General features: G+C 37.4%; 1 protein-coding gene across 2 annotated transcripts in view; it reads right to left on the bottom strand.

Moving 5' to 3' along the window:
• CSMD3 (CUB and Sushi multiple domains 3) overlaps window positions 1–23,173 on the bottom strand; it is a 1,328,144-nt gene that overhangs the window by 138,243 nt on the left and 1,166,728 nt on the right. For both annotated transcript variants that reach the window (XM_045286022.1, XM_030887469.2), the window contains 2 exons: window positions 18,781–18,877; window positions 17,465–17,569 (listed from right to left, as the gene is read on the bottom strand). In XM_045286022.1, coding sequence (XP_045141957.1) covers window positions 17,465–17,569; window positions 18,781–18,877 — 202 coding nt within the window. The remainder of the gene's footprint in view (window positions 1–17,464; window positions 17,570–18,780; window positions 18,878–23,173) is intronic.

The raw sequence follows: 23,173 nt of genomic DNA, 5'->3' as shown, positions 1-23,173 counted from the left end.
ACTGTGTATAACCACACACCCTGTCCCCAGCTGCCTTCTGGGCACAAAGAGTTTCTTCCAAGAACAAACACCAAGTCCTCACCAGTGACCATCCTGATTCCTAAAGCCAGGCAATGGGTAGACGGGCAGGATGTCCAAGATTTGGCTTCTCGGTCCCTTTAACCTTCACACTCCCCCCGCCCCATCCCCCATTCGTGCCTCTCCTCCACATTTTTCTCCTCTCTGAGTCACCCTGCTGCAGACTTTTCCTTCCCTTGTTTTTGTTTTCTTTCTTCTTCCCTTTTAATTCCTTTCTTTCTCCACTATTTTCTTTCCTTTTTCTTCTTTTCCTCTGCTTCTTTCTCTTTTATCTCTCTTCGTGGTATTTCTTTATTATTTTTATCACTTTTATTTTCCTCTCTCCTAGTTTTGCTTATGTTGTATTTTTCTCCACTTTTGTTTTTATTTCCTTTTTAATTGTTAATTTGTTTGTAAGTGCTGTTTGTCTACCTTCATTATTCTTCTATTGTTATAATTTTCTATTTTTACTTTAGCTTCTTTTTGTTGTTCTTTTGTTATCCAACCTAACTAGAGTCAGCAAACAGGCCAAGCAGCCCAGCCCCACTTGTACCTTCTGCAGCCTCAGGTACTGTGTGCAGGCCACTAACCAAACCAATTCCAATTGATCGTGGATAGGCAGCAGCCAACACCAGCAAAACCTGAAGTGCTATACAAACAAACGGCCAATCTCAAGTTCACTCACATTCTCTAACACACACTCCAGGAGACGTGAGGCCAGTCCCTACAATCACACCAACACAAAATAATCAATTAAAAACACTGCAATCAAACACGCAATTTTTCTCTAGCTCTTTGGTGCTTCCTGCCCCCCACTCTCATGACCTCAATTCTACCTTACAAATCAGATTAGACCAGAACATGCACACTGCTACAGATAAGAGCCTGAAACAGGGAATCCAGGATAGATAAACCCCTCAGGGCTAACAATGAGAGTAGAGATACCAGGAGGATTAGGGGAGGTTGGGGAGAGAAATGGGGAACTGATCACAAGGATCAATCTATAACCCCCTCCCAAGGGGACGAAGAATGGAAAAGTGGGTGAGGGGCGATGGAGGACAATGTAAAATATGAAAATAATAGTCTATAACTTATCAAGTATTCATGAGGGAGGACAGGCAAGGAAGGAAGGGGAAATAAATGGGGAGCGGATAACAGGGGCTCAAGTGGGAAGAGAATGCTTTGAAAATGATACTGGATGAATGTATGGATTGTAGTAAGAGATGTAAGAGGCCCCAATAAAAGTAAGAAAATAATAAAAAATAAATCAATACACTATAATCACCAATTAAATACATACAACAATGCTACAATGTGGAACCCCTGCTGTTTTTCTCTCTCCCATAATAATTTTATGAAATGAGCTTAACCACAATGTCTATAAGAAAGTAGAGACTTCCATTTCCCATGCAGAAACAAGACAGAATAACTTAAACACATGAAAATACAGAGTCAAAGACCTTTCCAAAGAAGGATTTGCAGTAGAACTCCCTGGTAAGAAATTCAAGAGACTGGTGCTCAGATTATTTCAATGAGTTGAAAGAAAGTTCAAGAAAGCTGCGAATTAAAATGATGAAAAAAATTTTTTTGGAAATTTTGGCCGTGTCACAAGAGAACCAACTGAAATTCAAAAAGATATTTGTAGAATATTATGAAAAACTTACTTAAACACATTTAAAAGCCTGGAGGACAGGCACACCTTCTGTAAATACATTACCTGCCTAAACCAGCACAGACTGACATCGAAAACCCCAGCAGGACAAAGAGAGAAATTAATCAAGTCATTTAAAAAAATCCCAACCACAAAAGTCCCCAAACTAGATGCTTTCCTTGGGGAATTCTACCAACCACTCATAGAAGAGCTGAGATCCATTCCACTTATTCTGTAAGAAAGCATGCCCATCTCCTGGGGATGCGGGGAATTCTTCCACGAGGCTTTTCAAGTCATAGCCGTGGGAGCGAGAGGAGGTTAGATGTGGACCCCGTGCCGTGTGCTCGCTCTCCCATATTCATCTGATGCAGCGATCAGAACCTGATACCAAAACCAATCATCAACCTGACTAGCTGAACTCAACCCTGAGGCTCAATTTTTAAGTCAAACTACAGACAGGGCTTTGTGAAGTCTGTATACTTAGAATCATCAGCCATCTGTGACCCAGAGGGCAGGGCAGAGCGGAGAACAAGTTCAAAATGGTCAGGGAAGGTGGGATAAGGACAAACAGGTGACAGGGAGGAAGTGGTATCAGGGGGCTGTTGCACTGAGTGATAGGAAACAAATGAGCATGCCCCCTTGAATGCCAAATGAATGACCTGATCTGTAAACCTTTACCCAATTTGTAATAAAAAAATTATAAAAATAAAAGTTTATATTTCCATTAAATCCCAATGCTGATGACATATTCTTTGCAACTGTACACTTTTGAATCAACGACATGCATTTCATCTAAATATGAGTAGTAGCTACCACTTTGAAATGCTCACATACATAGTTCAATATAAAGTAAACATCAATAACTCATCCTAAAGTACAGTGAACCCTCGCCACTTCGCGCTTCGACTTCCGCGGCTTCACTCTATCGCGGTTTTTGCGTAACAGCGCATGCTCTGTCATTACTGCCACTGATTGGCTCATACTGTACACACTTGATGCCATAAATAATATAATAAATAATAAATGATAATTGTAACGTCCAAAATGTTTTACTGTATTTTCCCTTTTTCGTTTAATAAATTGGGTAATACGAGTGTAATGGTGACTAAAGGGTGCTTTTTCATGTCCTCTATGCTCTAACTACGAAAATATTTGATTTACAAATAAGGAATCCTACTTCGCGGAATTTAATTTATCACGGTAGGATCTAGAACCGATTAACCGCGATAAACGAGGGTTCACTGTATTGCAGAACTTCATGTGGACCTTCACTCGACAACCGGGTATTTCCACCCCCCTCTGGTGATGTTCTCCCACTCCCACTTTCTACGTTCTTTGGGGACCTTTTACATAAGTTGATATTAATGAGCTGCTTAAGGCCCATCGCCCCTCTGAGAATGGAAGGTGCGATGTGCCAATACTACAAGAAACTGAGGGAAATGTTATGCTAATTACTATTTTTAATTAGTTTTAGTAAATGTCTAATTAGGTAAATAGATAAGACCATGTTTATCGAATAACACAATCATCAGATTTCCTTATATCATGCTGAATTAAGTGACATTTAAGGATACAAATGACATAAAACAGACACTTGGTACCGAACTGATTGGATCAGGCATAAGGGATATGACTAGGAGGAAACTCTTATCTTTGAGAATAACTTTAAGGGAATCCTAAAAGAGGTTTTAGATGCTTGGTGCCTGGGTTATCTGATTTCCAAAGATACATTATGTTTCCTATTTAGTTATTTCTGTTATATATATAAGGGTGTAGAAAAAATGACTATCATTAAGTTATATCATACTTTTATTAGATTTTAGAGATTTTAAGTTTTATTTCCCAGCCATAGAAACTGCTTCACGTTTGTTTTTATCTCAACTAATATCAGTTAAGAAACTGCCTCAAACTTGTTATCTCACTTAATACCTATTAAGAAACTGTCTTACACTGGCTTTTAGCTCTCTTAAGACATATTAAATTCATCTGACCTTATACAACCTGTTTCCAGAGCTATCAAGGACAGAAAACTGATTTGTTATGTACATAAGCATATAAGTGTCTGCCTTACTGATCTGATGTCACCTCACTCTGGTACAATCTTAGTGTTTAGGCATCCTGAACAAGAAATTATGATGTCTCACTAGTAAGGCCGCTCTTGCAGCCATTCTTAGCAAGAACCTTTTGGAGTGGTCATTTCTCCTCTCATGTTGGGGGTACTCCATTCGGAGTCACACACACAGAACTATTAATATCCAGTAGTTGTGAACTCCTCCTCTGGGAGAAAGATAAATAGAACTATGGTACGGTGATGTAGTAGAAGAGCGGTTCACAACCTGTGGGTCGCGACCCCTTTGGGGGGGTCGAACAGTCCTTTCACAGGGGTCGCCCGATTCATAACAGTAGCAAAATGACAGCGATGCGTAGCAGCGAGAATACTTTCGTGGTTGAGGGGTCACCTCCACATGAGGAACTGTATGAAAGGGTCGCGGCATGAGAAAGGTTGAGAACCACTCAAGCAGAACATTGAGCAGCTGTTAAAAACAGCTTTCACATAATATTTCTACACATAAATGTTACTGAAAACGTCTTAACTTTAAAGCACAATTTAATTAAAAATCATGTAATAGCCATTTAAAAAATAGAACAATCATTATATGCAGATAGTCACAAGGAAAATTGACCAAAATAACATATGTCAGATATTAACAGCGGTTGTGATTCTTGATTATAAGATCACAGGTGACTTACATATTTTCCTTGAATTTTCTTATATTTCTAAATTGTTGTAAAATGAATGTGAATTATTATTATAAATGAAAAAATATCTATTTAGTGACATGAATTATTAGCAATAGACAATGTGGGGGAGCAAAAACATAATTTCTTTCTATTTTTCTAGAAGAGACTGAGTGTGAGCAGCCATTTGTTGAAACTTGTTGCAGGAAAGGCAAAAAAAAAAAAAAGATGAGGCCTTCAGGTAAATCAGCGAGGCCACAGGTGGAGTTGACACGCTCGATTTGGAGTTGCCCTTTTATGTGTGCACTAAGGAAAGTAAACCTGATTCCTGAAATCCTTACCATTAATCTAGACTAGTCATCTGTCATTTGCACGAGTAAATGTTCAAATGAAGAGTCACTTAAAAACATCGTGTTTAGGAAGCATTTCCCCCTTTTAAAGTGACAAAACCAACAGACTGTTTTTAGGAAGCGACAAGAAAAGAGGAACATTTTGTGAAAGTGTTGCACAAGCTGATCTCCAGCTTAACCAGGACAATCAATGTGGGAAGTCATTTCAAGCCTCATGAGTGCGAATTTTGTAAAATGATGTCCTTGGTGATCAAAGATAACCCACTAGGTGGTTTTCTAAAAAAGGGGAATTGGATCAACTTTTCTGCTATTTTAGCCAAAACCAAACAGAAATGAATCCGGGGACAAATCCATATTAAAAAATGCAGAGAGCTATGTCTCCTATCCAATTATTGTAGGCATTTATGCTGCCTAAAAGCATTACACTCTTAATTCATCATATTTCCAGCATTTACTTATAGCCAACACATTATTCCTCCCAATTCTGTTCACCAGGCAAGCAATCTGGGCTTAGTTGATACATGATTCAAAAGTCATTACTGTGCTGAAGAGCATTTCAGTTATCATGAAATCCCAAATGAGGACAGGACAAGGAAAGACCGTACAAAAGGACAAGAGCGGTCCCAGGCCAGTTCAATAACCATGATTCCGTGAGGCTAAAGACCTCCGTGTGGCACTGTGTCATTTCCTGCCTTCTCATGCCCTTCTAGCTGGAAACGTTGAGCCAAATAGATTGGACATGGTATTTTATAATGAAGAAAGTATTCTATCAGCGCAGGAAGCAAATAACAAAGTGTGTGTTTAAAAAGGTAAACACACACACACACACACACACACACACACACACACACAGCACTCAAATTCTTCCAGGGTCAGGATTTCTATGGAGAGGTAATATGTTTGGTATCAGTTTGGAACATAACTAAAAGGGAGAAAGGAAAATTTTCCTTTACCTATACCTTTGAGGGTGAACAATATTCCAAAGTATAACTTTGAAAGGTAACTCACATACAAAATTCCCATAATGTAATTATTTTTCTCATTTTCAAAATTCATAACTCATTGTGAATAATAGCTAGAAAAATGGCTTGCATGAAAGCAGTAAATAAGTTAAATGATCAAACAGTAACAAACAGAGTGACGACATGCAAGTAAGTTCCAGTTGTTCAGTAACCAATAAGGACCTCTCTACACTCTGTGACATTAGATCTGAGAAGTGCAAAGGTCAATCAGCAACATAAGCCCCTATCTTCATGTGGCGCTTGATGGAGCAGGATGGGTTATTGTTTTAAAGGAAGATTGCTCTGTAGTGAATTCAAGTTTCTTTGTTTAAATAATTGTCACAAAAGGAAAGAACTCACTGGTGAAAAAAAAATTGTTGTCTTGCCCACTTATGATAATCGGGTGGGAAGAGTGATTTCTGGCACAGAACGAAAAGCATGCTAAAGATACAGGACTTAAACAAGTGATTTTTCATTCGATTTTTATGGAGGAGAGAAGGAATATTTTCCCAAACGCGTTGTTGTGTCTTGAGGATGACAATAAGAAATGAAGCCGAACAAAGAGGCAGGAAAGAGACTGTGAAGAAGCTTCACGTCTTAGCCGAAGTAGGCAATCACGATTTTCTTCTGTGGTTAACTGGAGGGAGAATATAGTCAGTATGAGCTCAACATCTAATATTAAGCCTTATTTTAATAGTTGCATGAATATTGTGAGAAACCATCCCTAACCTCTAAAATAAAAATACTGATTCATAGGAATGACGTGGTACTTAAAGACAACAGAACATTATGTAATACAATAGTGTCAGGATGCAGGAAGCTCTCACTGAATGTTAGCAGTCCTAGTAATTGGTTTTGGGAACTAACAGTTTGCAATTTTGTGCTCTAGGTTCATAATTCTGTTAGAGAATAGCATCCTTATTGCCATGAAGTTATATTCTTATATATGGAGGAGAATGGTTTTCATATAAATGTGAAGAAATATTCATATAAAATACATAGGGATTTCCCATATCAAGAATATGAGAATCCTGAGTCTTTTGATTGACACAAAATAGGTACCTTCATGTGTATGCAGCAAAGATGCTATTGGTCACACTATGAGACAATGGATGGGACCAAGAAAAGTGTGATTAGTTCGGGAATAAGTAGATACAGTTTCTGTACCTAAAGATAGTTTAAAAATTTAGGAATTTAGGCTAAAAGTTTCTCCAAGTGTAAAACTATGAAGGCATAAAATTGTCATGAGTTAGCTAGAAAATAGAGCTTGATTAAAAGGATAGAAGAAGTGAAATATGATAAAACTGAAAGGACCTTATAAGATTAAGGAGTTTATAAAGATCAATTATGCTTATTTGTATATAACCTATACAGAATTAATAATACCATATATACTTGTGTATAAGCTGAGTTTTTCAGCACATTTTTAATGCAGTTTTTGAGGTAAAATTAGGTGTCTCGGTTGATATTTGAATCGGCTTATACTCGAGAATACACTGCAGTTGAAATTACAAATGACAATTATTAAAATTTAATTTAGCCAGGAGGTCTTTCTACAATTAATATTTTATGAAATGTTGACATGCATAAACTAGTTAGAACAAGAAAATTAGTGTAGGTAAAAATATAATCAATCTTAAAACCGTTATTTTCTCAAATAATCAATTATCTAATTAGCCCAATGGAGGGACTATTTTCAATGATTATAAAAGCAAACTCATTAAACATAATGTATTATCTCTTGAGTATATTGCTCCAGGATGTACAGATAAGGTTTACTCCTGTAGAGTTATAGTCTTAGAAACTCACAGCGGCATTTCTCCTCTGTTCTACAGGGTCACTAAAAGTCAGCAGGGACTTGGTGGCAGCACGTTTGTTTCTGTGAGTCTCTGTATAATTTTGGAACAAAGCAGAATCCAAACCCACTACCATTGAGTCCAATCTGACTGGTGGCAACCTCATATTGGGTTTCTGAGAGTATGAAATTTTTATAGGCGAAGGTAGCCTCATTTTTCTCTCTCTGACAAGCTGGTGGATTTCAATGATGGGCCTTGCAGTTAACAGATCAAGACCTAACCCAGAGTCCAACCAGGATTCCTATATTTTGGACTAGCGTACAAAAACTTTGATATTTTATATAAACAAAATATAGGATAAATTCTATTAACTAAACTCAATGCTGTCTGTCTATATCTATCATCTTATTGTTTTCCTAGCACCGACTTCCAATTTAAAGAATAGTGGAACTTATGTCCAATTATAAAAAAAGCAAAATTCCAATTAGTCCCCTTAACTAACATTCATTTGATAAGGAAAAATAAATACAAAACCAAAACCAAACAAAAACAAAAACAAAATGCTGAATGTTTGACCCAGTTCCCTTAGTCTGAAAATAGCCAGGCAAAAATGTCTTCTTCCATGTTGCCTGCCTTCTTTCTTGTTACTAACAGAAACAAATATTAAAAACCCCTTTCTGTAAATCTTTTCATTCATATTTACCACCTATTTATACATTGCATAGTTAGAATTTCTTGGCATAAAATTAGTAGAAGACACTCATGCGGGAAAAAAAGTCAATTTCCAATTTAATAAATTTATATTTATTTCCTCACTTTGTATATGTAATTTATAAAACCTGCCATGATTCACTTTTGGAATAGGTATAAGCTCCAAAAGAGCATGAGTCAGAGTTCAACTGGAGAACAACTAAGAAAATAACTTATAAAATTAAATATGTTTACATCAATAAGAAGTTAGACTATTAAGTTGGATAGTGTATCATAGTAGCTCTATAAGCTTGTGGATAACTAGGACACAATAAAAATATCATAGGTCTGGGGGCAGGGATCACAGAAATGAATAGATGAAACACATTTTAAGGACAGTAACATTACTTTGCTCAATGCACGACAGTATGAGTTTGAGTCCATCGAACTCTACCACACAAGGAAAGAAAATCACAGCATAGACTACAAAGTCTACATATAATAATGTAACAATATTGGTTCATCAGTTGTACCAATTTTACCAAACTAATGTAAGATGCTCAATGGAGAAACAATACAGAAAGGAGAAGGGATATATGGCACTTTGTTGTAATTTTGGAGCAATTTTTTATGCAAATCTAAAACCGCTCTAAAACCTTGTGTGTGTCTGAGTTCCTGGGTGCCAGAAAAAACAGTCAAGTGCTTGGATATTTGCTGAAAATTTAGAGGCTCGAACCAACTCAAAAGCTCCTAGAAGACAGGTCCAAAGATTTCCTTCTGAAAGGTCAGAAACTTGAAAATCCTACATGGTAGTTCTACTCTGTAACACATGGGGTCACTATGAGTCAAAATAAACTATTTCAACCAGCAGCACTTATACATATATACCAATGGACATCAAGTTAATTCCAACTCATATCAATGCATATGGGCTTTCTGAGCATCTTTGTGGGAGCAAACAGCCTCATCTTTCTGCCACATGGGCACTATAGACATGAATCACCGATCTTGTGACTCATGCTTAATCCACTCTTTGCTCACTTTGCCTATAGTGCTATTATACAGGCAGTCCTTGTTTCACTAACTGCCCATTTAGGGACAATTTCTACTTGTCCTTTAATGCAGGGCTTTGCATTGGTTCTCTCATGACTGATAAAATCAAATACATCTGTTCCAACTGACCTATGAATTCTCAAAGATATAATTAGGAATAGATCTGGTTTATTACCTGGGGGGTTTCTATATACACCTTCAAAATAGGTTTCTGTATGGATACCTTTAAGAATACATCTCTATCTATAATGTCATTATCATTACTAAACTAGGAAACTGGTTCCTAAAGTCATAACTACAAGGTTTAAATTCTAATTATTACAATCAAATAAAGTGCTGACATTAATCTTGGTTTATGTCAATACATGACTAATAGTTGAAAATGTCTAAGGAATTAAAAGGCCAGTTCAAGAGAATTGAGCAAAAATAATGTGACCATATAAAGCAATTCTGTCTAAATTAAAACCCAAATGGCTCATAAACCTGAGAATCATTGTCTGCCCCTTCCACTCTCACATCCTCAGCATGAACTTGGCAACAGATATTTCTCTTGTGAATGCTTACTTCTCCAGCATGTTTGTATTTTACTACATACGCTAATTTCCACCTTTGGAAATTTCTATGTGAACAATTCAAAGACCTTTCTCTACTACTATTTTCCTTTCTCTTGTTCTCTCTGTGGGCATTGCACTCTCCATTTTCCAAAATGAAAAAATGTTCTAAAATTCAAAATGATTGCTCCTGCCCTTAGTGAAACACTGTGACCGATCATTTTCTACTAATAGCAGCAGCAGCAATCTCCTTAATCTTGTCTTCTGACACTTAACATACACCACTCACTTCTACAGCTATCTTGATGTTATCTCATCAGCAAAACATGATGGTATTTATTGATGCTTCATGATGTGCTAAGTACATGGATGATCTCATTTAATTATAAAACAATTATTCCCGTTGATATTAAATACAGTTGAAAAATTGGGTTTTTAGGTAACTTTTATAAGTTCTCCAGCATTTCTATGTGGCTTGCCAATGATCATTCTACAACATTGACCTAGTTGTCTAGTGCTGCTGTACCAGGAATGTCACAATTAGGTGACTTAAACAAAGAGGGATGTATTCTCTGTAAGGACAGAAGTTAGGAGTCTAGAGGTCCAAATACATAGGGTCAATTTTAGGGGAAAGCTCTCTCTCTTGGATGGCTCTGGGGAAAGGTCCATATCCCCTTTAATCATCTGTTGGCTAAAATTTCCATAGAACTCTCCATGTGTTGTGACAGTACTATTGCTCTGGGTTTAGGAGATTTTAAGCAACTTCCAAGTCGAAATGACTCACTCTACCGCTGGCTCTTTTTGGGTGCTAATAGGCCCACTTGACCTCTGCTGACCATTCTCTCCTTTCAGCTCTTCTAAGATGAAAGTTATCTCAGAGAACCTCAGGGAAACTCCATTGCATTCAGACCATGGCTGTAATGAAATTAAGGGTGTTGCCTTTTCCCAAAGATCATTTTTCTTCAGATCGGCTTCTTAGAATACATCACGAGGAACCATTAATGAACTATTACATGATACCATTAAGTAACTGCCAAACCACTGAGGATTAGGATCTAGCCGAGTTGACACAGATTTTTCTGGGGAAATGCAATTCAATCCATGAAAGACATAAACAAGAGTCCAAATCAAGAAATAATGGTCTTACATCTACCTCCATTCCAGAATGGCTTTTCAAAGCACAAAATTATTTCCATATCTATCTTTTGATCCTTCAACTACCAAACGGATTCCTGTTCATTCTTTGGTGAAATCTCCTCTAACTTCATACCCAGTAACTTTGTGGTGAAGTGATATTTCTCACTGGGACCCTGCTTTCCGTGTCTCTGTAACTCCCATCCACAGATCGTGTGGGGCTGTGCAAATAGAGCGTAACAGAGGGTATTGGTCAGTTTAGTTGTCATTCCCTGTAAGAATGCTGTCTCAAAAGCAAGAACAGAGTGAATTCCTGGAATCATTAAGAAGGGCATGTTTGAGACCCTTGTCTGATGTGGTGGTGGCAAAGAACAGAGGCACCAGAGGCGGCTGCACGGGAGACCGTGGGACAGAGCAAAGGAGCCCCAGCAAGACAGAACAGATGCATTGTGCCTCTGAGATCATGAAACTGTGAGACTGAGGGGCAGATGTGCTTCCTGGCCTAAAGGGACAGAGGCAAGAAAAGATCCATGTGGCTGCTGCCTGCGGAGAAGGACTACTATGGGCAAAAGATCGTATCCTTAATGTTTTCTAACTCTGACTTGTATGCCCCTTTGATTGTGATATTAGCTATAATTTCTCTGTGGCCACGGCAACAGATGATCAAACCCAGCAGTGAGGTACATTACTGTGGGAGGGATGGTTGGTGTTGGAATAGGATAAAGGAGGATGGTGAGTGGTGACCTGTCTGACCCTCCTTTCCTCTGACAACAAGCTTTGGCAGTTGAAGGATAAGATTTTTCTTCTCTTCAGGATAGTCAGATGAGGTCAGGTATGGTTCCCTGCATATTTTTCACAAACCTCTCGCCTATTGATTAAGACCTTCTTTGTCCTACCTCGTGCATTATATCCTTTACCTCCTACTTCAGTCATTGTGAGAGTCACCTAGGGCGCTTGGTAGAAATGCAAATGGCCGGCTGAGTCCTGGGAATACTGAGACTTGATCTTTTAGGGTAAGTTCTTGTCATCTGAATTTTCAGCAAAACTTCAAGGTGACTATAACACTCAATAGTTTAAAAGAACCAAATTACACTGACATTGTTATACTGCTGACACCATTTAGGATTGTTTGCATTTCCTTATTCTCATTACCTTAAATATTTTATAAAAATTTGTTTCCCCACACCTATAAAACACATATAGCAATTGGTATAAAAAATTCAGCAATATTTGATAAATATATTAATCAGAATATTCTTTATATTGGAAGTACTATGGAAGTGGAAACTTATAGAAGATTGTAGGGGAGGTTATAATACAATAGCTCGTACTTTGAACTCTGGAATCAAGTTAAATGAGGTTTGATCTCACTTCAGTTGTTGGTAGGGGTCATCAAGTAAAATCCTGCTCATCACGACTCTAAGGAAAGCACAATGGGACATTCTTGAAAGACCTTCACAATTATTCCAGTGAGCTCATTGTAGAAGCCCATTGAGACTTTCTCTTTTTACACTGACTTCATACTTTACCAAGCATTATGTCCTCCCGAGTCTAGTCCCTCATATAGCTTGTCCAAAGTACACGAGGTAAAACATTGCCATAGAATTCACATGGCCTCATGTGCATTGAAAACCCGAATGAAATCATAAGAAAGACTAAAAATGAATCGATGTATTTGAATGATGTTGCTGGCAAAGAATCTTTAATATATCATGGGCTGTCAGAAAACTGGACAAATCTGACTTGCAAGAAGTACAGCTCAGATAATCCGTAGATGCAAGTACAGCAGATCATTGTCTCATATATGTTGGACATGGTATCAAGAAGGACAAGTTCAAGGAGGACATCATGCTGAGTAAAGAGGCAGGTCAGGAAATAAGAGGCACAGTAATGAAATTCCACCTTCCACACTCTTTTCTAAATTCAGTGTGAATTTCTGTCACTTTCCTAGTGATGCACTACTGAAAAATTTAATTTTAGTTGTGCATGATACAAAAGATATCGTTCCCTAATTTCCATATTCTGTTGACTCACCTTCCTTTTCAATAAGCACACATATTGATTTCTTCCAATATATTGGCCAGGTAGTTCTCTTCCAAATACTTTGGCACAGACAAGTGAGTGCTTCTACCATTGCGTCCTTTTGTTGAAACCTGTCGTCTTGTTTTCTGTCCATTTAGGGAGCCTTATTTTCTATCAGTACTTCCCATACAGCTTGGATTTGTTCATTTAATACTATCAATACTCGATCATACGCTGCCCCCTAAAATGGTTGAACACCTACCAATTTGTTTTGGTAAAGTGATTCCCAATTTTTTAAATGATGTTTCCTATGCCTTTTTTCATTTTGTCCATAGGATCCTCCAATATTGCAACTCAATGCTTGAACTTTCACTTGTTGAGCACGTTCTTCCCTTTTGCTTTTCTAGCTTTAAATCTTTGCACATTTCATCTAACAATTTACTTGGCCTTCTTCTGCTACCACTTGAAATGTTCTGTTCTAGTCTCTATGTTACCATTCCTTTGATTATCTTTAGCTACTCAACATTCAAGACCAAGTTTCAGAGTTTCTTGTGACATCTATTTTGGACTTCTATTTTCTTTTCCAAGTTTTTAATACCTTCGGAGCGTAGCAAAATTTATTAATTTGAATACTATAAATATTCTCTGTTCTTTTATGTATATATATGATCTTGAAAAACCTATGCAAATGTTCTTATTGAATAGATAATGAATTCACAAACAATTTATGAAGCTTTTAAAAATATATTAAAAAAACATTAGTAATCCTTTAGCACTCATAAGAAAACTTTTCATTAAATGTATAGCTTTCTCATTTGGCACCTCACTTTCTTCTACAAATCTCCCCTTTTAAAGTCTTTTAATTATCATTTTTCATATGATTTTCTGAACCTCTTTCTCTATTTCTAAACTGAATTATAGTTTATGTTAACTGAATTTTAAAACAATACTCACAACACAGACACAAATTTTAAGATTATCTGCCTATTCTACCAAGTGTAACAATTTGACAAAATATTTATTCAACTTTTCTCAAGAGTAAAGCTTTTGTCCATGTGGAGAATATTTTTTTGGTTGAGTTATAATTTTATGAAATAGTTATCTTCCTATACTTTTACAGACTTTGATTTTGTAATACTAATGATTGTATTTCCTTTAATCCAGCACAATTTTTTTAGTGTCTTGTACCAATGGAAAAGTAGTCAGCAAATGTTTTCAAGTTTTAGATAAGGCCTATCAATATAATGTTTTAAATTTTGGGCAATAATATTATCCTGCCACCTTGTGGTTTTTGAAAATACAGTTAGCACCGTCTTCAGATTAACATAAATATGATACTCTAGTTTTAGCGGTTTTTCTGGGATAATAATGCAAGCCACTACTGACTTTTGAGAATTATCTGAAGATTTGTTTAAAATCAAAACATCGCTAAAATAATATGTGCTTTAGACTGTATGAATTCAAACCTGACAAATCAAATGTCAGTCCATGTTAACATTTAATTATTGTCGCATTTAAAAGAATTGTTCTAAAATAATGACTACATTATTTTTATTATGTTTATTCCTGCCAAATGGTAAATTATTTCCCACATCTTTAAGTTCTACTCAGATATCTTTTTTTTATTTGGCATACTTTGATTACTCAGTTTATAGAAATAAAACTTGTAATAAATCACAGGTAAAAAGGAAATTACATCATGTAATAACATGTTTACTAGATCAGGAAACAGATTGCATTTCATGCATACCCAGTAGCCTATAGTTTTCATTAGAGCATCATTTACACAGTTAGTAATCAATATAAATCTTTTAACAAAAATAATTACTAAAAGTGCTTAGCTATTGAAGGATTATGTGAGGGAAAATTAATGAAGGGAGCATCTAAACAAGATGGAAAGAATACACCGAATTAATGAACAACAACACAAAAACCTGGTAGATGTCCAACCATTTCAGGAGATAGTATTTGATCAAGAACAAATGTTACTGTGAAAGAAAGAATTTCAATCTGCATTTAAGGCATTGGCAAAATAAGAATAATAATGCTCTAAATTCTGAACTTGGTGGAATTCACACATTGCCTACTACATTAAAAATCTGAAGAACATGCAATGTTTGAAATAAGAAATGGATTCTTCTTTGTGATTCATATGAAAATATATTATTAATATCACTGTTAGTATTTAAAGATTTTTTTGGTGTATCTGGGGGTGTTTCTATAATATTTTCTATTACACAGACAAAGTTATGCAAAATATTAAGGTAAACATTTGACTGACTGATGTTAGATACCAGCTGTACGAAACTGTTTCAACTTATGAATTCTACTTAAAGAGGTTCAGGTACAGAACTCATAATCTGGAAGCTGTCTTCATTATGAATAACAGAACACCTAATCTATATAAAAATGGCCCCACCCACAATGAAGTCAAATTACACATTGTGACAGGCCACACCTCCCAGGAATGGACTGGCTTTCAAAAGAGCATTAGCTCCAGGTATTAGCTTTGACTTCTTTTTACCATCCCTGCTAAACTAGTAACAGCTCCGCTGATGGACCCCTTTCCACAGCTCTGTGTGATTGTGAAGTTTTCGCTGCTGAAAATAGCTACCTCTCATTATTTAATTGCTATAATCCTGCTTACTCCTTATGATTCACATCAAGGATCTCTCCTTTTTGAGGTCATCCCTGAACTTCGTAGATGAAACTAATGACATGCTCTCCACTAGCAGATGGCCCAGTGGACTATGAGCTGGGCTGCTAACCATCTGGTCAGCAGTTCTAATCCACCAGTGACGCCCTGGGAGAATGATGGCTGTCAGTTCCCGTACACACTGGCAGTCTCGGAAGCCCAAGGAGGCAGTTCTGTAATGTCTTGTGAGTTGGGATGGGCATGGTGGCAGCGGGTTTTAGTGAACAGCTCTATTGCTAAATTTACAGTAAAGTAGTGTTGATTGATCTCTGCCTTCCTTACTACGTGGTAATCTCAAAATAAGAGGCCATGATTTATTTTTATGTATCTACATCGAGCATAGCGATTGACACAGAATGGGTGTTCTCAGTGTCTGTTGGTAAAAGGAAAGATGAATGAAGGACTCTTACAGACATAATTGATCTCTATTACAGTAGCTATATCTGAGGGTAATAGCAGTAGTAAAGTATAAGTATTTCACTGCAAAAACCCCTCAAAAAATGTAAAGAAAAATCAATGATCCCACAGTTTATGTGGTACATGCCTACCCCTGTACAAAATACTGGGTTCATCCCCACAGGACATTTGTCATTGATCCGAACTTCCAGCACAGGTCATGTTGTTACCATAGGAACTGGGTAACCTGGAGACAGGGGTGCTGAGCTAATAATCTTCAGTGGGTACTTCCAAGAAGCAGAGGCAAGCAGTATACAATTGCAAAACGCCTACAGTCCTAAAGCCTAAGCTCTTTCTGAATATGAGCATCAGTGTAGATATACTGGTAGTAATGACATGTGACAACCTTCTATATGGGTCCCCTTCAATCTCCAAGTCTTGAGGACACACATTCATCTATTCATCCAGCAAATGTCTTTTGAGTGCTTACTGAGTTTCAGAACTGAGCTCACTGCTGCAGACATAATCACAAATTAGATTAGCGTGTCTTCGTGACAGACCTGTCTTCCTGAAGCTTACATTCCAGTATGGAAATGGTTAAACCCACAATCACCACATAAGCACCTAATTACTCATGTCATAGTGTTGGGCATTAAAAAGAATTGAACACGATACTTGGAATATATCTATCGGAATACCTAACATAGTTTGCATGTAAAATTATTGTAAGGAGGTGCTTAGAAGAAAATATTTTTACTGCCCATCAAGTCCATGAAAAGAATGAGTCACTGAGTGAGGCAGATTGGTACAGTGGCTGCGACAATGGACTCAAATATGGTGACAATTAAGAAGATGACCCTAGACTGGGCTATGTTTATTCCTGCGATTCATAAGGTCACGGGGTTAAACCCAGCTTAACAGCATTTAAACCAAGAGCATCCAACAGAAGAAACTATTTGCTACCATTACAATTGCAAAACTTCTAAAGGATCTGGTTTTTTTGATCCACATATATTTTGAAAAAAGTCATATATGCTCAAGTATAAGCCGACCCAAATATCAGCCATGGCACCTAATTTTATCACAAAATCTGCATTTAAAATGTGCTGGGAAAACTCGGCTTATATACGAGTATATAGTAGCTATAACATTTTCAGAAAATCTCTAGAACTATACCTGCATACTCCGTAAGTGAATAAAAGAAGCATTTCAAAACCTATGGGAGAAAATGCTGAATATTCCTTTGTGGCCAAGTCACTGCACTCGTTTTTAAAGAGGAAACCAAGCATGATTTGGACTCTCCTGTTTGTGGTATGACATTATTCTTACCTGTATATTCAAGATGAAATCCTGCAGCAGAAACGCTGATGTCTGACTGAAAATTTAGATAGAGATTGTTGGAAGTACTGTTCAGAAGATGGGGAATTGTCGTCCCTGAAATGGTAAATGAAATGGCAGGTCAATTCTCACTCTAGGACATGCTATCGTGAAATTCAGTAAGGTATCTAACCAAAAGTCAATAGAATATCACTAAATTTGTGTCAATCAAGCAGTATTTCAAAAATATTTAATATAAACATTCCTCTTTATTCTTTCATTATACTGTTTACTTCCATTTTACTTTCCTTAGTTCATAAGAGATAGGTCTTTGGGATCATTTTTTGTATGTTCCTACAATCAGATGGGAGCAAAAACAGCTGGTGATATTCAAATCACTAAATTTTGCAGGTCATCTAAAATAAAGTTTTCAATTTCACAAGGATTTCAATTCCCCATGCATGATTTCAGAATAAGTTAATTTTAACATTTCTATGTCTTTTCACTGTAACATATTAGGAGGCCTTCTGTGGATCTAGATATGTATTCAGTCATGCCCATTCAGGAGCCCTGCTGGCTCAGAGGCTGGGGAACAGAGCTGCTCACGGAGTGAGTCCCCCGTTGGTACCCGTGAGCTGCCCCAGCAGAGAAATGTGGCAGCCAATTGGGCGGTTTTACACTCGTTTCCTATTATTGAAATTTTAAATAGTGTAAGCTCTTCAGTTTTAACTGAATCTTTTTTAAGAAAAGGAGGGCAGCTCAGACACAAATATTAGCATTAAAATAAAAGCATAAACAAATAATTACATAGATATAGAAAAATTTCATAGCAATTTCAATATTACCTTTAATGGTTTTCACACCTTTCACATAACACAGTATATAACATATACAAGCAAACTAAAATCACCACATATGAGTTCCAGGCAGCACTTTTTTAAAAGAGATTTCATGTTTTAAGTTACATCTGTGATAATCCTTAGTGGCACTACCTGGTAAGCATTGGACTGTTAGACACAAGGTTTGCCGCTCAAACTTACCGTCTCCTCTTCAGGGTAGAGATGAGGCTCACTCATCCTACAAGTGTTTACCGCACCGACACTGAGTCAATTCTGACTCATGGCGACCTAACAGGAAATGTAGAACTGCCCTTTTAGGCTTCTGAGACTTTAATTCTTCACCAGAGGAGACAATCTCATATTTATCCAGCAGAGCAGCTGGTGGGTTTGAACTGCTGACTTTATGGTTAGCAGGTCTATGCCTTGCCCACCATGACCCTATATTAGAATTTTATCTGCAGTATAGTTAAGGTAAGCTCTTTTATTTACCTGAATAACTTCCAAGTCTTGGAGCATTGTTGTCACCCCCATCATAAAAGTCCAGAGAATCCCAATTATGTTCTGTGGCAAAACTGACAACTTGCACCTACGAAATAATAATTGCTGTTAATAATGTGTCTCTGCATTTATTAACATATAAGTGTGCTTTAGTCTAGTTAACCCCTCGGGAAGAGAGAGCTCAGGTCATGGATTATATCTTAGTGATACTTTATAAAAGGGTTTTAAAGGAACTGATCTTTGCTAGTACGGCACTTGCCTACATGGGCTGAGACTTACAAGCAAATCCTGACAAGCACAGAGCAGTGTTCTCTCTGGGGATAACCTGGGAGAGAATCTCTCACAATCACATTCTCGTTATGAAGCAATTTGGATTAATCTTCTAATGACTCGGTGTCAAGAATTTTAATGCATGTTTCATGCAACTGGGGAACTTTTGTGTCTTGAAGTATAGTATAGTCTTTTCATCCATTGCATTTTCTCATTTTGATAAATAATCATGTCTAAGCTACTGAAAAATAATCTGATTTGTGATTCATAGGAATTTATCTGTTTTTTCCAAAAGCACATTAAACACACACACACACTCACAGAATGTTTACCCCTGGATATAAATTCATTGCTTTTTCCCTTTCATTTTTTATTCCCCTTTGCTCAATTTCCTCTCTTCTATACAAAAAGAGTGATATTGCTAATCCCTGAAGGCGAGGTTAATAAGGTCCAGTACAGATGACTTAACATGACACCTCTCAACCATTTCAAATGCATACTGAAAAGTATTTTTCTGAATGGGATCGTGAGAACCCCTCGATGCTGAGGAGGTAAAGGCCAGCGTCTATTCAAGTTTCTTCAAAGAGAGAGCAGGTGTTACTTCATTCACCTCACCTGGCACAGCTGGTGTCTCTGCAGGACTTCACAACGCTAGATAGGACCTAGTTTAGTCTTTATTAAATAGTTTGTGATTTTATTTACATATTGGGCTGAAGTTAATAATGTAAGAACTCTTTAAATAACTGTAATAATGGCACTCATTAAAAATGTCTTTTCTGGAAAAAAATAGTCCATCATCATTCGTTCATTCAGGCAAACACTGGTGTCCAGGAGGAATGCCACATGGCGACAGGTCTCCTGCTGGCCCGACTGGCAAGGGGCCCAGTGGCCAAGTTCCAAAGCAGAAAACAAAGAGCAAAATTAAGGGCATGTGATTGTAATATAATCACTACTCCCTTAAACAACTTTCAGATTCCTCACTGTAGCTAATGTATCTTCTCCTTTGATTCAAGGAAGGAAAAGATCACATCCAGCCAAAGAAACCAATGTAAGGATTCATGCACATGTTGACATTTGGACTACATTGAAAATATGGAGACATTTCCACTGAAATAAACTATTGAACGAGTAAAGATACAGAGAAGGCAAACCATGAACTGGATTTAGTGAGGCATCAATAATCCAATTTAGCTGCAGCAGAGCATATTTACCTTCGGGGAAATGTGGGTCTAATGGGAGTGCAAAGGTAGAGCTCAGTGGACAAAGGAAAGAGACTGTAGAGATGGGTTTGCAATGCAGTGGCAGCTTCTGCCTTTAGCCTGAGACGCTACAAAAATGGTTTCTGCCTTTGCTTGCTTACCTAATCATTGTTATCATAGAATCTAATTGGTAGACTTCTTGTAAGAGAAGTTTTTACTTCTTGTAACAAACATGAAGGACAGAACCTAGAGCGCAGCTTGTAGTAAGGACTCAGTGAGTTTAAGAGAGAGAGAGACTAGAATGAACGAACACCGTCGAGGTAATTCTGTGGCTGAGGAGAGTGCCACTGGAGGCTTCAGAACATGAAAATGATCATCAGAACTGTACTGAATTAGGTGGAGAAAATAGGTGGGGAAAAGGTCATTTTGAAAGCTACTGTAGTATGCTATATGAGAGGCGATGGAAGACTAAATGCTTTGGGCAGTAGTAACAGAGGTAGTGCTGTTAAGGCTTACATTGTGCTTAAATCCTAGCCCTTATGACTATGGTTATAATCCCATATGGGAATGGTTTTTCTTGTTGTTGCTGTTGCTGTTGCAATAAGAAGCTATATCCATAAAGGGTGTGTTTGAAGCCAACAGCCTGTAAGATATAAAGATAGCAGATCTTGCATAGAAACGCACCCCCCCCCCCTTCAAGAAGATCACCAGAGAACAAACAAGCAGGATCTTCCCTAAAGCCTCAGAGAGCGAATGAGCCTTCCCGTCTTCCCTTCGAGTCCACACTCTGCATTAGGATGTCTAGATGCCCAAAGTGCGAGAAAATAAGTGTCTCTTTGCAAAGCTATCCATTGTGGTAACACTGTTCTAGCAGCACTGAACAAATAAAACAGGAGCTCGAATATTACATGATTTGTTATGAGGAACATTATGGGATTTTGTGTCGTTTAGAATTAAAGAGCAAGTAAGGGGAAAGATTTAATAATTTATCTCTTTTTCCTGAGTCATTGAGACTACAGAGGTGGAAAGAACAAAATTATAGACATCTCTAGGAAAAGCTATTCCCTTGGTGGTGGTGGTGGGGGGGGATCTGTTTAATTCATGGTGCATATGTACAGTAGGTTGAATAACGGCTCTTGGAACCTGTAGATGTTACTTTATATAGGGGGGGAAAGGGGGCATTTGAAGATACGGTTAAGTTATTGTGATGGGACTATCATCTTAGATTACCCAGGGGGACCTGGATGTAGTTGCATAGGTCTTAATAATAGAGAGGCACTGATAGTAGATAAGAAGGCGATGTGATTACAATGATGGGGGTTGCAGGGAGGTTCCCACAAATCAAGGAACACCTGGAGCCACTGGCAGCTGCAAGAAGCAAAGAAGGGATTCTCCCAGAAAGCCTTAGCGAGAGCCCCTGTTAGCACCTTCAGTTTGGTACAATGAGACGGAGTCAGACTTCTTTCCTCAGACACCAGGTGATAATACCTTTCTCTGCTTTCAACCAGGTTTTTGTTTGTTTGTTTGTTTGTTTTCTTGGTAATTGAATATAGCATTCACAGGAAAACTAAGTCAATAGGACACACATTTCTGAACAAATGGATATGCGATATTCACATCATAAATGCATCAAGGACCAATCCATCAAGTAATGGTCAAGAGAACTACCCGACAAGAGGTATTGTAGGTGATGCCGCCACACCTGGTTTGGGCAGCCTTAGGAGAGCAGGTCAAAAGAGAGCCAGCAGATGAGATACTGAGAAATCTACTATTCACTCAGTCTTCAGATTTTTATATTAGAGGGAGTTGTCCACTATGGCAATAAGTTAGCTTAATGACAAATTTATTTATAATCACTAAAACCAGGGACCTAGACATGCAAATGCCATTTTGCTTTGTTGAGAGGATTTATATTAAGTCACGATGATCACCCTCCTAATTAACAGAATTATATAACAATAGTACTTTTGATGATTCATCACACCCAGACTGCTCCCTGTTTGAAAATTATTGTTATTTGCTATGACTGTTGAATACAGCTAATTTCCCCACCCAGACACTTTGCTAAAAAATAAACAAATAAATGAATCCCTTCTACCAACAGACTTCTCACTTCATATTCATGCAACAAATTGGTCTATTTCTGGATGTTATTTCCAAAATGTACTCAATCATTCTATATTAATGGTAAATGTTTCAGTATTCCATTTTTTTCTTCTCCAAGCTCCATCAGTTGTTAACCCATTTCATCGCATATTGGATTTATAAATTATTTATACATTTTTCTTTATTGACGCACATAGGCAGCACAACAGAGTGAAATGAAATAAATATTGCTTTAAATTTGCTGTACCAGGCAGGTCAGTGTATCTAGTTATTTAATGATAAGTAAGCTTTTAGGTGAAATTGGTGAAATTTCTAGTACTCAGAAATGATTTTGTAGTGTGTCTCAGATTACTATTCATGTAAGGGTTTATTAGATTTTGGTCTACTATTTTTCACACTCCCTTAGCTTACTACATGTCCTGGAAACCTAAATCCTTTTTGCTGAATAACATTAAATAGCTATTCAAATATCACCACATCATTCTAAAATGTATATAGTTGTGGGAGTGTTTGCAAAGGATGAATACTGTACAGTATCGCCTTTCTTTCAGCATCTTCCAGTCCAGTGGTTCTCAGCCTTCTCATGCCATGACCCTTTAACACTGTTCCTCATGTGGTGGTTACCCCCCCAACCATAAAGTTATTTTCATTGCTACTTCATCACTGTCATTTTGTTATTGTTATAAATCAGGTGACCTCTGTAAAAGGGTCATTCTAAGCAAATGTGGCAAAGAAAGCTGATGGTGCCCGGCTATCAAAAAGTATAGCGTCTGGGGTCTTAAAGGCTTGAAGGTAATCAAGCAGCCATC

Source organism: Echinops telfairi, unplaced genomic scaffold, assembly GCF_000313985.2.
Source record: "Echinops telfairi isolate 266 unplaced genomic scaffold, ASM31398v2 ScPeMD7_1;HRSCAF=3_0, whole genome shotgun sequence".
Classification (NCBI taxonomy): domain Eukaryota; kingdom Metazoa; phylum Chordata; class Mammalia; order Afrosoricida; family Tenrecidae; genus Echinops; species Echinops telfairi.
The sequence above is the reverse complement of the archived record's forward strand: the minus strand, read 5'-3'. Positions and strand labels throughout refer to the sequence as shown.